At 44.6% G+C, this 13,270-nt stretch overlaps 1 protein-coding gene across 1 annotated transcript in view; it reads left to right on the forward strand.

Moving 5' to 3' along the window:
* The first annotated feature begins 2,497 nt into the window (after positions 1–2,497).
* The window catches only part of KIDINS220 (kinase D-interacting substrate, 220kDa), a 111,027-nt gene continuing 100,254 nt past the window's right edge, over positions 2,498–13,270 (forward strand). Inside the window, exons 1-2 of the mRNA XM_011960941.1 lie at positions 2,498–2,643; positions 12,947–13,090. Coding sequence (XP_011816331.1) covers positions 12,983–13,090 — 108 coding nt within the window. The 5' untranslated portion in view covers positions 2,498–2,643; positions 12,947–12,982. The remainder of the gene's footprint in view (positions 2,644–12,946; positions 13,091–13,270) is intronic.

The following is a 13,270-nucleotide window of genomic DNA, read 5'->3' on the forward strand; positions in this document are numbered from 1 at the left end:
TCCCACCCCTCCCTCTGTCCTCCCCTGTCTTCCTCCAGCCACCCAAGCGCCCCTAAACCTCCCACCGCTTCCCCTAGTCCTCTTTCTGTCCTCCTTCATCCTCTTCCCTCCCTCTCTTGGTAGCACAGTTTAGGAATCCCTCCTGGAAATATTTCTTCTCCTGGGCTTCTATCCTATTCTTCTGGTGGCTCCTTCTCAGATTCCACCTCCCATGAACTGTTGAGGTTGCAGAGTTCTGTTCCCACTGGACTCATCCATACCCCTCCCACCCACCCTTCCCCCTGCAGCACTAGTTTCAGAGCCCTGGCTCCATCCCTAACCACCAAAACAGGAAGTTGGAAGTCATCTTCCCCCTGATTAAATGGTCATTTAATCACACCTGACTGTGGCCACTTTCATCCCAGGGATCTGTTTAAAGGCCTCGGAGCTCCCAACCAGGACTATCCCAATAGTTCTCAGCAACTCTCCCTGCTGACCCAGTGGCCCTGCTAACCCAGTGGCCCTGCTAACCACTTCTCCACAAACTTGCCAGCTAATGCCACTTCTTTCATTAAACTCTTCAGTGGCCTTCTGTTTCCCCAGAACAAACTCCCAAGTGGTACTTAACACGCAAGGCCTTTCAAAGGCTGGCCCTGCTCTGTCTCCTGCCCCCTCCCACACTGCTACTCCCACCCCAAGGCTGGCAAATATTTATAGTTCCTGGAACTTTGGGCCTTCTCATCTCCATTCTTCTCATCTCCTTCTCATCTCCGTTCTTTTCCAAAGTGTTGTTCCCCAACCCGGACATTCTTCCTAACCCCATTCAACCGACTGTGATGGGCAAATTCTATTTAAGATACAGCTGAGGGGGTCCCCTCTTTTGTGAACCTTCCTAGTGGACCCCCACAGAGTTGGCCATTTCATTCTCCGTGCTTACCTTCGTACTGCACAGTGCCTGGGACAGCGTCGGGACTCAGAAAGGCTGTGTTAAAGAAGGCACATTTAACCTGTGTCCTTGTTCTCTCCCCTACTCTAAGGTCGACTTCATCCTTATATCTCACCATACCCCCAACACCCCCTCCCCACCCCACCCTGTTTACAACAGTGGCTGCCCTTAGCAAAGCCATTACCAAAGAAATCACACCATTTAGGGCTTCGTTGTATGTGTGAGAGTATTCTCGCCTTGTTTCAGGAGGGTATGAACCCAAAATATCTGAGACAGTCTCAGTCAATTAAGAAAGTTTATTCTGCCAATGCTAAGGAGCACCCGTGACATACTCTCAGGCAGTCCTAAGGACATGTGCCCATGGGGGTCAGGGTACAGCTTGCTTTTAAACATTTTAGGGATGCATAATACATCAATCGATACATGTAAGATTTACATGGTTCCATCTGGAGGGCGGGACAGCTCGAAGGGAGGGGGTGCTTCCAGGTCATAGGTAGATTTAAAATTTTTCTGATTGGCAATTGGTTGAAAGAATTGTTATCAGTAGAAGGGGTTTACTTTCTACTTTTTAAAACTTTACTTCTTAAGACCGAGGTTTTATTATGCAGGTGAAGCCTCAAGTATCAGGCTTCAGAGGGAATAGACTGTCAATGTTTCTTGCCAGACTTCATGTCTGCATTGATGTTAATGCTGGAGGGATATAAAGAGGCCTGACTCTCTCTTCCATCATGGCCTGAACTAGATGTTAAGGTTAACTCTGGAATGCCCTTGGCAGAGAAGAGGGGTCCATGCAGACGTTTGGGAGGCCTTGGGATTTTAGTTTTGGCTTACAAGGGTCACGTCAACTTCTGATGAAGCCGTCCATGCTCCTCGCTGGCAACTTCTGATGAAGCCATCCACGCCTGGCTAAGTTTTGCAGTTTTGTATTTTGTTTTTTGTAGAGACGAGGTCTCTCCATGTTGCCCAGGCTGGTTTCAAACTCCCGAGCTCAAGTGATCCTCCGCCTTGGCCTCACAAGCGCTGGGATTACAGGTGTGAGCCATTGTCCCCAGTCCGCACCAACTTCTGATGAAGTCAGGCTCCTTACTGGCTTTTTCCCGAGTTGCAGGTTGACACATCGGTAGGTGCAGCGTCATCATCCTTGGACTTTTTCAAAAATCAAGATTGACGCTTATTGGCAGCAAGGCCTAGGAATGTGGAGGCTGAAGGAGGTGAGGGGAGGTGGTGGGAGACCTGGAAGGCCGGGAGTATGAACCACAGGCCCCGTGGAAGGCGGAGGTCTCGCTCCCGGATCCGGAAGAAGGCTGCTGAGCCGGCTTTCACTTCTCATGTCTGTGCAGTGTCTTCTGAAGTTATAATTGATGTTTATTTCTCTGAATAAGGTTGATTATAATGGCAAATAGGGATAATAAATTAACTGTAATAAGAGTGACAATGACAGTGAAAAACATTGCCTAGGGCGCTGGTCCCGGGTGTCCCCGCCCCGCGGCTCCTCCAGCCCCGCCTGCTCTCCGCCCCTCCCCTTCACGCCCAGGGGGCGTGACAATCCGGAGTCCCGCCCCTACCCAGGGCACGTGATCTGTCAGTTCGCCGAGAGGGAAGAATATGGCCGCCGGGTGTGGTGAGGGCGACACGCTTGCAGTCGCCGTCTCTTGCTTTCCCGTCCTCTAACATCGCCTGCAGCCAAGTGGGCCCGTTCTGCCGGAGCCGAGGACCAGGTTGGGAGACGGTCAGTGTGGAGGCCGGTCGCGGGGCTTTGCCGCGGGACTGGGGAGGAGATGGGGGCGAGGCCGGGCGGGGGGAGCCGGGCGGGGAGGTAGGATAGCTGGAGAGTGCGCGGGAGGGGCGAGCTCGGGACGGGGGTCCGGGGGAGGGCCTGGCGCGGGCCCCAGACTCTCGGGCCCCGGCTTTCGGGGCGAGTCCGCTTTTGCTGGAGCGCCCGGAAGGTCTCCGACCTTGGAGTCTCAGGTGGTCTGTCTCCTCGGGGCCCCTTGGGTGGGTTGGGGTGAAGGCTGTTGGTAAAACCGTTTTTTTTCCTTTTGCCAAGCAGCCTCTGGCACATCCACCACCTTGAGAGCCCCCTTAGCTGGTACCGCTAACCGTTCTAGGTTCCTCTTCCCAGGCTTCCACGGGCCTAGAGGTGGTGTTTTCTCCCTTGCTTTTATCGTGGGCTCCATTGCTCCATTGTCCTGTGCAGGCTGTTAAACGCCTGGCAAAATAGTGCAAGCCATTGATTTCCACCCCTCCAAGATTTATTTATAGAGAAATAATTTCTTCATCACTTTGTAATGTTGAAATTTTTATTCTTTCAAGTTGACAGGTTTAAACCGATGAAGAATTTTTTTTTTGAATTACTATTTATGCAGTCGTATCTGCTCCCTATGGGCGCTTGTTTAAAATGTAGATTTCTTAGCGTTTTAGACATTCCCATTCCTTCGGCTTGAGGTGTGGCTCGGGAATCACCCCTTCAGGTTCGTTCCTGCCCACATTTTGACAACACTGAGGACCAGACCTTTTTAAACCACCGTGGTGTGCCGAGTGCAGAGCCCAGGTTGGGAAATGCCGTGGCCAGGTGTGTTCTTTGTTCTCTTCTAGCTTTACTAGCATGGACTACTTTCATCAGAATCATTTTGGGGTACTAGTTAAAATGTCAGTTTCTGGACACCACCCCAGATCTAGGGAATGGGATTCTCCCGGGGAGGAGCTCAAGGGATATGTGTATTTGACCAGCTTCCCAAATAATTTTGATGCACACAAGTTTGAGAATCCTTGTTCTACACCCTTTATGTGAATAATTTTCCAGATCATTCACACACAGTGTGAACGATGTATTTTTCCAAGTATTGGGTGGATTTCTCCAACCTCGCTCTTTTGGGACACTTCAAATTCAGCCTGGCCAAACCACCCCATAGCCCCATTCACCCAGCTGGGGTGGTGGGAGGGAAGAGAGGAGGCATAACTAAGTAGAGGAAAGTCTACTCTTTCTCCTGTTTTTTTTTTTTTTTTTGTTGTTGTTGTTGTTAAGGGCCGCTCCATTCTTCAGTCACCTATGCCGGGCATCTGGTCATCTTCCACCTGTTCTTTTCTTTTCCATCCAGTCACATAGTTAGTTTTATCTTTGTATCCAGAATATCTCTTCTGGATATTTTGGTAGGTCAGAAAATTCAAATACTGGGGATTTTATATTGTACTGTCTGTCTGGTGGTTCCTCGACTGGCATCTAGGGCCCTGATTCTTTGTGTTTTTTTCCAGTCTGGGTCACGTACACTGCCAGATTAATTTTTATAGGATCATGTATGAATGTGCCATCCCCTTCTTCCTGGTTTTGCTCAAGAACTGTCAGTTTCTCCATTTTATGTGCTGCTGTATTTGTCAGGACTGTTTAGAAGACAAAGAACAGAAACTTAAATCTTTTACTTCAAGGAAAAGGAGATTATGGGATTGAATGAGAGTCAGAAGTCAGGATCCCAGGTAGCTCCATTTTCTACATCTCTCTGGGGCAACTTTTTTGTTTTTTGTTTTTTTTGGAGACAGAGTCTGGCCCTGTTGCCCAGACTGGAGTGCAGTGGTGTGATCTTGGCTCACTGCAGCCCTGACCTCCTTTTAGGGGCCACATTTGTTCTCTTACTTAGGAGGAGTCTCTTTTCTGTTCATATCTGTTGTGTTCTCTCTTTGCTGATTGGATGTCTCAGAACTGTATCATTTTATGCGTGACCTGTATTGATTGGCCCAGTCTCTGGTTTCTAATTCCCAGTTCTAGAGATAGGAGTCTGATTGGCCCAGCTTATCTTTTTCAACAGTTTCATGCCACAGATCATATGCCCATCCCTGGGTATGGCTGATGCTAGAGAACATGGCTGTTGAGAGTAGCAGGGGCTGTGGGTGGGCAAAGTCCTCCAGAAGAGGTATCTTTAGCATACCTATGCAGTTATTCAATTTGACAGTTATCTATTAAGTTTCTACCTGTTCTAGATCTGTAATAGGTTCTGGGGATATAAGAATGAAGGAGAGAGACAGCCCTTAATACATTAGTTCAAGGCCGGGCATGCAGGCTCACACCTGTCATCTCAGTGCTTTGGGAGGCAAAGGCAGGAGGATCACTTGAGGCTAGGAGTTCAAGAGCAGCCTCGGCAATATAGCAAGACCTGTCTCTACAAAAGTTAAAAATGTAAACAATTATCTGGGTGTGTTAGTGTGCACCTGTAGTCCCAGCTACTCAGGGAGGGTGAGGCAGGAGGATCAGTTGAGTCCAGGAGTTTGAGGCTGCAGTGAGCTGTGAATGTGCCACTGCACTCCATCCTGGGCAATAGAGCCAGACCCTGTCTTAATAAAAATAACTACATACATACATACATACATACATATATATACATAAGGTAGTTTAAAGGTGACCCGCGAGTGGGGTTTTGAAGGATGTGTTTTGGCTTGTTAAGAATGTTAACGTTGGTCAGGCATTCCAGGTAGTTGGATCAGCGTGGGCATGTCCATTCATTCTACCGATCCTGGGTTCTGTGGTGTACCAGGCACTTCTCTAAGTGCTGGAGATTCAGCAGTGAACAAAACAGAGATAGTCTTTATTCTTATTGAGCTACATTTGTTTGGCTAGGGGAAGCAGACCAAAAACAAAGTATGTGGTATGTGGAGTGATGCTAGGTGTTATAAGGAAGACCTTTAAAGTAGGGCCATGGAAGAGGGGGATATAGTAGAGGGGAGAGGGCTGTTTTATACACCATTTATACGTGGTGGTCAGAGAAGCTCTGACCAGGTGACATATGTACGGAAAGTCATTGTGGCCTGAGCAGAGTCAAGGAGAAGGAGCAGGAAGAGTTGAGCTTAGGGAGGTGGGAAAGGGGTGGAATAGATCAAGCAGGGCCTTGTCGGCCATGGTAGGGATCTGGGATTTTATTTTGAGTGAGAGGACAACTGTTGGGGTGTTTTGAGCACAGAATGGTCGTAAGAAGACACAATTCAGGAGGACCACTTAGGCCTCTGTGTGGAGGGGGCAAAGGGCTGCCACCCAGGCCCAGGAATGTCAGCAGCAGGGTAGGCTCTGGGGACTGCGTAGGGATGATCATTGCCGGAGACTTAAGTGGGAGGAGGAAAAGAGGGGCTGGAGATAGGAGAACCATGGGAGGGGCCACATTCAGGAACTTACTGTGTCATATCTGGAGGATAAGAAGTAGCCTTGGGCAGCATGGCCACTGTCGTTGCTTTCATACAGTGTGTCTGTAACCGGAGAAAAGTTATAGGGTGCATCTGTTAGCCGATTGGCCTTTCGGTGAAAGCATTTTGAATACATTTAGAGATTTTGCCTATTAAATTGGCAAGTTCTAAAAATGAGCTTACTGCAACATAAATTTTTTGTTCCGCCATTGCTGTTGGCTACCTCTGTCATTTTCAAAACCGGTGGCAAGACATTCATTTTTTTGCTAATTGTGCAAAAGAATGTGTAGCCTTATATTCCCATTAGACAGAAAATGCTGTGGACATTAGATTCAACTGATGTCCATTTATTCAAGAAATACAGTGTCTTGTATGAACCAACTATTAAGCTAAGTGTTGGGTATTTGGTATAGAACAAAAGAAAATAATCCATTCTTTTTATAAGCTTATATCCTAGTGGGAGAGACAACTATTAATGAGGTAACTATGTCCCATTCCAGCAGGTGTAGCTAAAAAAAAAAAAAAAACAAAGACAAATGTAAAAAAGGTAAATATGTAAGTTATAAGTTTAGTAAAGTGTTATGAAGGAATAAAAATGATTCCATAATAGAGAACAATCCAGGTATTGAGAATCTACCAAGAAAGAGTGGTTAAGAAATGATCATATTCTGTTATTATGTAAAGCAGCTAATATTTATTGGCTTCATATAGGTAAGGTATTATTTTAATCCCATTGCATGTAATTGTGCAGTTATTTGAAGATGGGGAAACTCAGACCCTGAGATGAAGAAACTAGCCCAGGGGACAGGGAGTGATAAAGAGAGGTTGGTTCATGAATACAGACATACAGTTAGGTAGAAGGAATAAGCTCTAGTGTTCAGCAGCACGGTACTATACTTAACAGTTTATTGTATATTTTATTTTTTATTGTATGTTTTAAAGTAGCTGGAAGATAAGATTTGAGATGTTCCCAGCACCAAGAAATGATAAATGTTTGAGGTGATGGATATCCTAAATACTCTGATCATCACACATCATATGCATGTAATCCAAATATTACACATACCCTGTAAATATGTACTATTATTATGTATTAGTTAAAAAATTAAAGAAGAAAAAAATAAACTAGCCTGAGATGATATAATAGTCAGCAATAAAGTCAGGAGTCAAACCAAGACAGTCTGTGCATACTTTTGGCCACTACACAGCTTCGTTTTAAGCCGAAAGGCCTTTTGGAAGTGAACATTGAAACTGAAATGTGAAAGATGAGAAGCTGTAGTTTTCCACCTGTGATGAAACATTTTTTTCTAATGAAAATGAATGTAGACGAGGTAAAACAATATAGCACAAAGATGCATAAAGGCAAAGCTAATTATCTCCTCCTTTTAGTCCTGCATGGTAAGATAACGAATTTTACAGCCAGGTGTGTGTCCTTCCACGCTTTTCTTTTTGTTCATGTGTACACACTGGATAGATACATATATGGGGGTCTTATATATTTTATCAAATAGCATTATACTACACACGTACTCTTTAACATGACAGTGTGTCATTGGTTTTACTATTGTATGTATCAACAGATGTGGATTTAATGTTCAAATTTTATTTTGTAATTTCTAGGTACTTACGTATGTGCTTACAAACATGACATTTAATAATAGATTATTCAGTGAAATTTATTAAACACTGTCAATGCCTTCTAGTCAAAGACTGCCAGGACCGTACCTCTAGTTGAACAAAGTTGGTCTTATTAAGTCCCTGCAATGGAGAATGCCTGTCCTAGGGAACGATGGGGCTCTCTGTAAGAGGTTGTTAGAAAGGACTTAGAAGATTCGAGATGATGTTAGGTGATTCGGGGAAGAGTTCAAGGAAGCAAAGCTTTGCTTCGTCTTGGGTGCTTCAGGAAGCAGGAGGACTGGGAATTCTGCAATTGGATATTTAAAATCTTAACGAAAAGGCGAGAGGTATGGAGTGAGGCTAAAGCTGTAATTGATAAAGAAGCAGCAATCCTTCATATTAGCCAGGATAGGAAGATGTTTGAGCATTTTGTGGTTTGGGTGATGTTCATGTTTTTGTCTGTGTTCAGATATGATTCCAGAGTAGTCTTATTTTTGTCTTCATATCCTGGTGACAGAGTGACCTTGTTTGATGTTGGTATTCTTTGAAATTGTTGCATTTCCCTTAGAACACCAAGTCTGGCTGTGCGTGCCAGGTCAGTTCCCGACAGTCAGGGGCTGCTTTTCTCTCTCACCCCCTGTTGTCTGGGCATTGTACTAGATATAAAGCAGATCCTGCTGCCAGAACTTCTAGTCTAAGGGAGATGTGGAGAGAGTAAGTAAAATGAGATGAAGAGGAGAGTTGAGTGTGATGTGAGCAGTCTATGACCAGATGTATACACAGGTGTGGAGGAGCCCAGGGCCTGGCCCAGCTTGGGGTAAGCAGCCAGTCAGTGAAGGCTTCCAGAAGATCTGTTAGAGCCATGTTCTTAAGGATTGGTAGGAGCTGTCCAGGCATATATACGTGGAGAGTGGACTTGCTAAGCAGAGGGGGCATTAAGTGCGAAGGTCTGCGAAGAACAAAGTGTGGGGCAGTGAAGGAGCTGCAAGTAGGTCAGTCTGGCTGGAGCCAGAAGTTAGATGTGACTGTGTAAATGGTGGGAGGAATGGGGCTGGGGAGGGGAGAAAGAGATGAGGCTGGAATGGTAAGATGGGGCCAGATTGTGGAGGATCTGCATGCCCTCATTATAAGCAAGAATTGAACTTCCGGAGTTTTCTGCTCTGTGGAGAGCGAAGCTTTCCATAGGAATTGCGTATTTACATCTTTACAGTGGCTTTGAAAGCCCTAGAAGGTGTAAGTTCCTTGAATAACTTGTAAGTAGTAAAGCTGTCATCTGTCCTCCCAACCTTGGTTTTAAGAAAAATGTATTGTAGGTTCACTCTCGCTTCAGTGTGGCAAATGGATTACAGGGGGCGGGACTGGAGAGAGGAGGCAAAGGTTCGCTGGCCTGTCGCTGGCCTGTCACATTGGTCTGGGCGAGAGACGGTGTAGTAGACGTTTTCAGGATTGATGCCTAGATTACAACTGTTTACTGTTTTCTGGAAGCAGTGGCAATACGGTGTGAACTCGTAACCCCCTCCCAACTTTGTGTCTCTAGTTGATTGGTTCTGGGTGTGCAACAGATCCAGCCTGGGCAGTCAGAGCCCTTTTCTGAGACTTTTGGATCTGGGAACAAAGAATAGCCTGCTTTCTCTGGTGTTAGAGACTATCTGATTTAGGCCAGGTGTGGTGGCTCACACCTGTAATCCCAACACTTTGGGAGGCAGAGGCAGGTGGATCACTGGAGCCCAGGAGTTTGAGACCAGCCTGGGCAACATGGTGAAACCTCATTTCTAAAAAAAATACAAAAATTAGCTGGGCATGGTGGTGTGCGCCTGTAGTCCCAACTAAGGAGGCTGAGGTGGGAGGATCGCTTGAGCCCCAGAGGTCAAGGCTGCAGTAAGCCATGATCGTGCTACTGCACTCCAGTCTGAGTGACAGAGTGAGACCCTGTCTCAAAAAATAGGTAAACGATCTAATTTGAGGCTGGATGGTTGTGGGAAGCCATATTTCCCTTTCTGTAGAAGTAGTTGGTCTAGAATGAAAGTAAATTAAGCCAGTAGAGAAAGAGAATCCTCCTGGCATTTGAGGTCCAGTGGCACCCACTCTTCCCGTAGTATGGTTATGGGAAATAAACCAGTATCCTTCAAATACATTTTTCTGTTTTGCTTAAGCTAGTTTAAATTAGTTTCTTGCAACCTTAGGGGTCTTGATTAGTATAGATGGTGTAGGCCTAAACTAAGGCACTGAGTGTGGAGTTGGGTGATCTCACACTTTAGGGGGTAAACTAGATGAAAAATGGTAGCTGTGAGTCAGAGGGCCATGGATGCCTTGGTAGAGTGGAGATGAGAATGGTGTTCTACATGGAAGGAGCACATTGAGCATAGGCAGGAGTGTGGAGCAGCACTGGGGGAGTGTGGTGAATTTGAGTTCTTCGGCTTAGCTGGGCTGTGGGGTGAGCTGGGGCTGATATAGAGGGAGAGCCAGATCCTGCAAGCCCTACTGAGGCCTTAGGCTTGATCCTAGGAGTAGGAACAAATGAAGGTGGGTGTTGGTGATGACTGCTAATAAAAAGCCTCACTGCTTTCTAATGATAGAAGCATCACATTCCAGAACATGTAGGAAATCAAGGTTTTAAAGAAAATAAAAATTACACTGATGCCCATCACCATTTATTCTTTTTTTATTTCCAGTATTTAAACATATATATATTTAAAATAGCTGAGATGCTGTATATATAGCTCTTAATCTTTTACCCCACTTCTGCTATCATGAGCATTTTTCTGTAACACATTTTTTGAGACATTTTGATGACTGTATATTATCCTACTTTGTGAATTTTTATAATTTTATAGTTTATATAATATCCATTTCTAAGATTTTTGTTTGTAAGGATAAAATTGTTTTACTTAAAATCTTAAAATGTTGTTCATGTTTCTCATGTTTTTAGAATAATTCCTAGTAGTGAAACTATGGGATCAAATAACATCATGTTTTAAAATAAAAGTTTTTCAACCCAGGAGTATGAATTCAAGTTGCTCTGAATATATACTTCCTGAAAGTAAGGTATACTGATTTGTGGTTTAGATATAATAACATTTGCCCTTTTTAATGGACAGATTTGAATTTTGACAAATGAGTGATTGTGTAACTGCCACCACAGTCAAGATATAGAACAGCCATTAACGCGCCAGATTCTCTTGTACTCTTTTGTAGCCATCTCATGCCCCTGCCTTAGACCCTGACAGCCCCGATCTTTTTTCTGCCCCTGCAGTTTTCCTTTTCCAGAATGCTGTATAAGTAGAATCATAGAGCGCAATAGTTTCTGCCCTCTGGCCCCCAGAGATAAATTTCCTTCCCATGTCAAAACATATTCATTCCATCCCAAGGCCTCCCCAAAAGTCTCAGTTCATTTCAGCATCAACCCAAAGTCTACAGTCTCATTTAAATCTCATCATCTAAATCAGGTATGAGAGGCTCTGGGTGTAGTCCATCTGGAGGCATGATTTCTTTCCACCTGGGAACCCCAAGAAACAAGTTATCTGCTCCAACATAGAGTTGGGGAACGGGCATGGGATATCAGTTACAGACAGTCCTGTTCAAGGGTAGAGGAAAAGGAAGGAAAAAAGGATTCACCAGTCCCAAACAATTTCATTTTCATAACAGCAAAAGTTTTCAATTTTGACGAACTCTGGTCTATCAGTTTTCTTTTTTTATGCACCATGCTTTTAGTGTTATATCAAATCTTCCTTAATCTAAGGTCACTAAGGTTATCTATGTTTTCTTCTAGAAGTTTTGTGCTTTCAGACATTATATTTAGGTGAATTTTGAGTTAGCACCTGTGTGTGGTAAAAAGTATGGATTGAGGTTTGTTTATTTGCATTTGGATGTCCAGTAATAAAATTTCTACTCCTTTGAAACTTAAAGTGTAGTTATGGTAGACAGACAGTCAGCGAACAATGTCATTTTTCGGATGATGGCAAGTGCTACGGAGAGTGGTGGAAGCAGGGCAAAGGGTTGAGAGTGCAGGGTGACAGTGAAGCCTGTGTGGGGTCGGTACCCTGACATCCCACATCAGGTGAGACTTTCTAACCAGGTGACCTGACGGAGGTCAGGGGGTGTGCCATGTGCATGTCCTGTGGAAGAGAATTTTAGGCAGACAGAAAAGTAGCACAGAGGCCTGGTGAGGTGGGACAGGTGCTCAGCGTGGCCAGGCAGCCAGAAGGGTGAGAAGGAGCGGTAGGAGCTACAGTCACAGGTGTAACACAGGTGAGAGGCTTGCCACTTAGAGTTATCTTGGCCAAGGTAAAAACATTTGATTTTATCTTGAGCACTCTGAGAAGCCCTTAGAGGGCTTCGAATAAAAGAGGTCATGCTCTGACTTAGTACTACCCACATTGTGGTTCTTCCTCAGTGGTGTCAGTGTCACAGGGAGCTGGATAAAGATGCAGAGTAAGGGGCCCCACTCAGACCTGCTGAGTCAGAATCTCTGACGGTGGGGCCCAGGAATCTGCTTTAAAAGCTCTTCAGGTGATTCTTTTAAATTACATTAAAAAAAGTAATGTAATTTTAATTGACAAATTTTATATATTTATGGGGGTACAATGTGATGTTTTGATACATGTATCCATTGTAGAATGATCAAATGAGGCTAATTAACATATTCATCACCTCACATACTTAATTATTTATTTGCAGTGAGACCATTTAAAACCCACTCTTCCAGGTCAGGTGGAGGCAGGGAGGCCAGTTAGGAAGCGATGACAGTGGTGCAGGTGAGTCATGGTGGCTCGTCCAGGCTGGCGGTGATGGCAGTGGTGAGTAGTAGTCAGATGTGAAATGTGTGTTACAGGTAGAGCCAAAAGGATCTGCTAATAGATTGAGTGCAGGGTGTAAGAGGAAGAGGTAAGTCGTGAACATTTCCAAGGTTTTTGGCCTTGGAAGAATGGACCTGCAGCTGCCGTTTACTGGGATGGTGACAGCAGGAGGAGCAGGGAGGCATTTTAGAGTGGTGATGAGGACGGTTTAGGGATGGATCTGGAGTTTGGTGTTTGGATAAGTTAAGATGGAGGTGAGTGTGAACCTAAGAGACATCTTGGCAGCTTCTTGACACCTGAGCTATGGGAGCCGTCGGAAGCCGTGTCTTCACTTTGCCACTGGAGGTGTCCTTGGATGTGGTTAATGTTAAGAAGGATATTGTATTTAATAGTAACTTAATTTTTTTCTGATTGTAAATTATATGTATTTTGTCTAATTTAACAGGTATTCAAATAAAGTTAACTGCAGCTTTCTGTGAAAATGTCAGTTTTGATATCACAGAGCGTAATAAATTATGTAGAGGAAGAAAACATTCCTGCTCTGAAAGCTCTTCTTGAAAAATGCAAAGACGTAGATGAGAGAAATGAGGTAAGACCAAGTTTGCAAAATTACATTCTTTCACAAATATTTGTTGACTACCTACTACGTATAGAAGTGTGTAAGAAATAGGTAGTTATAAATCATGCTGCTATAAAGACACATGCACACGTATGTTTATTGCAGCACTATTCACAATAGCAAAGACTTGGAATCAACCCAAATGTCCAT

This window comes from Colobus angolensis, unplaced genomic scaffold (assembly GCF_000951035.1).
Source record: "Colobus angolensis palliatus isolate OR3802 unplaced genomic scaffold, Cang.pa_1.0 Scaffold53, whole genome shotgun sequence".
NCBI lineage: Eukaryota > Metazoa > Chordata > Mammalia > Primates > Cercopithecidae > Colobus > Colobus angolensis.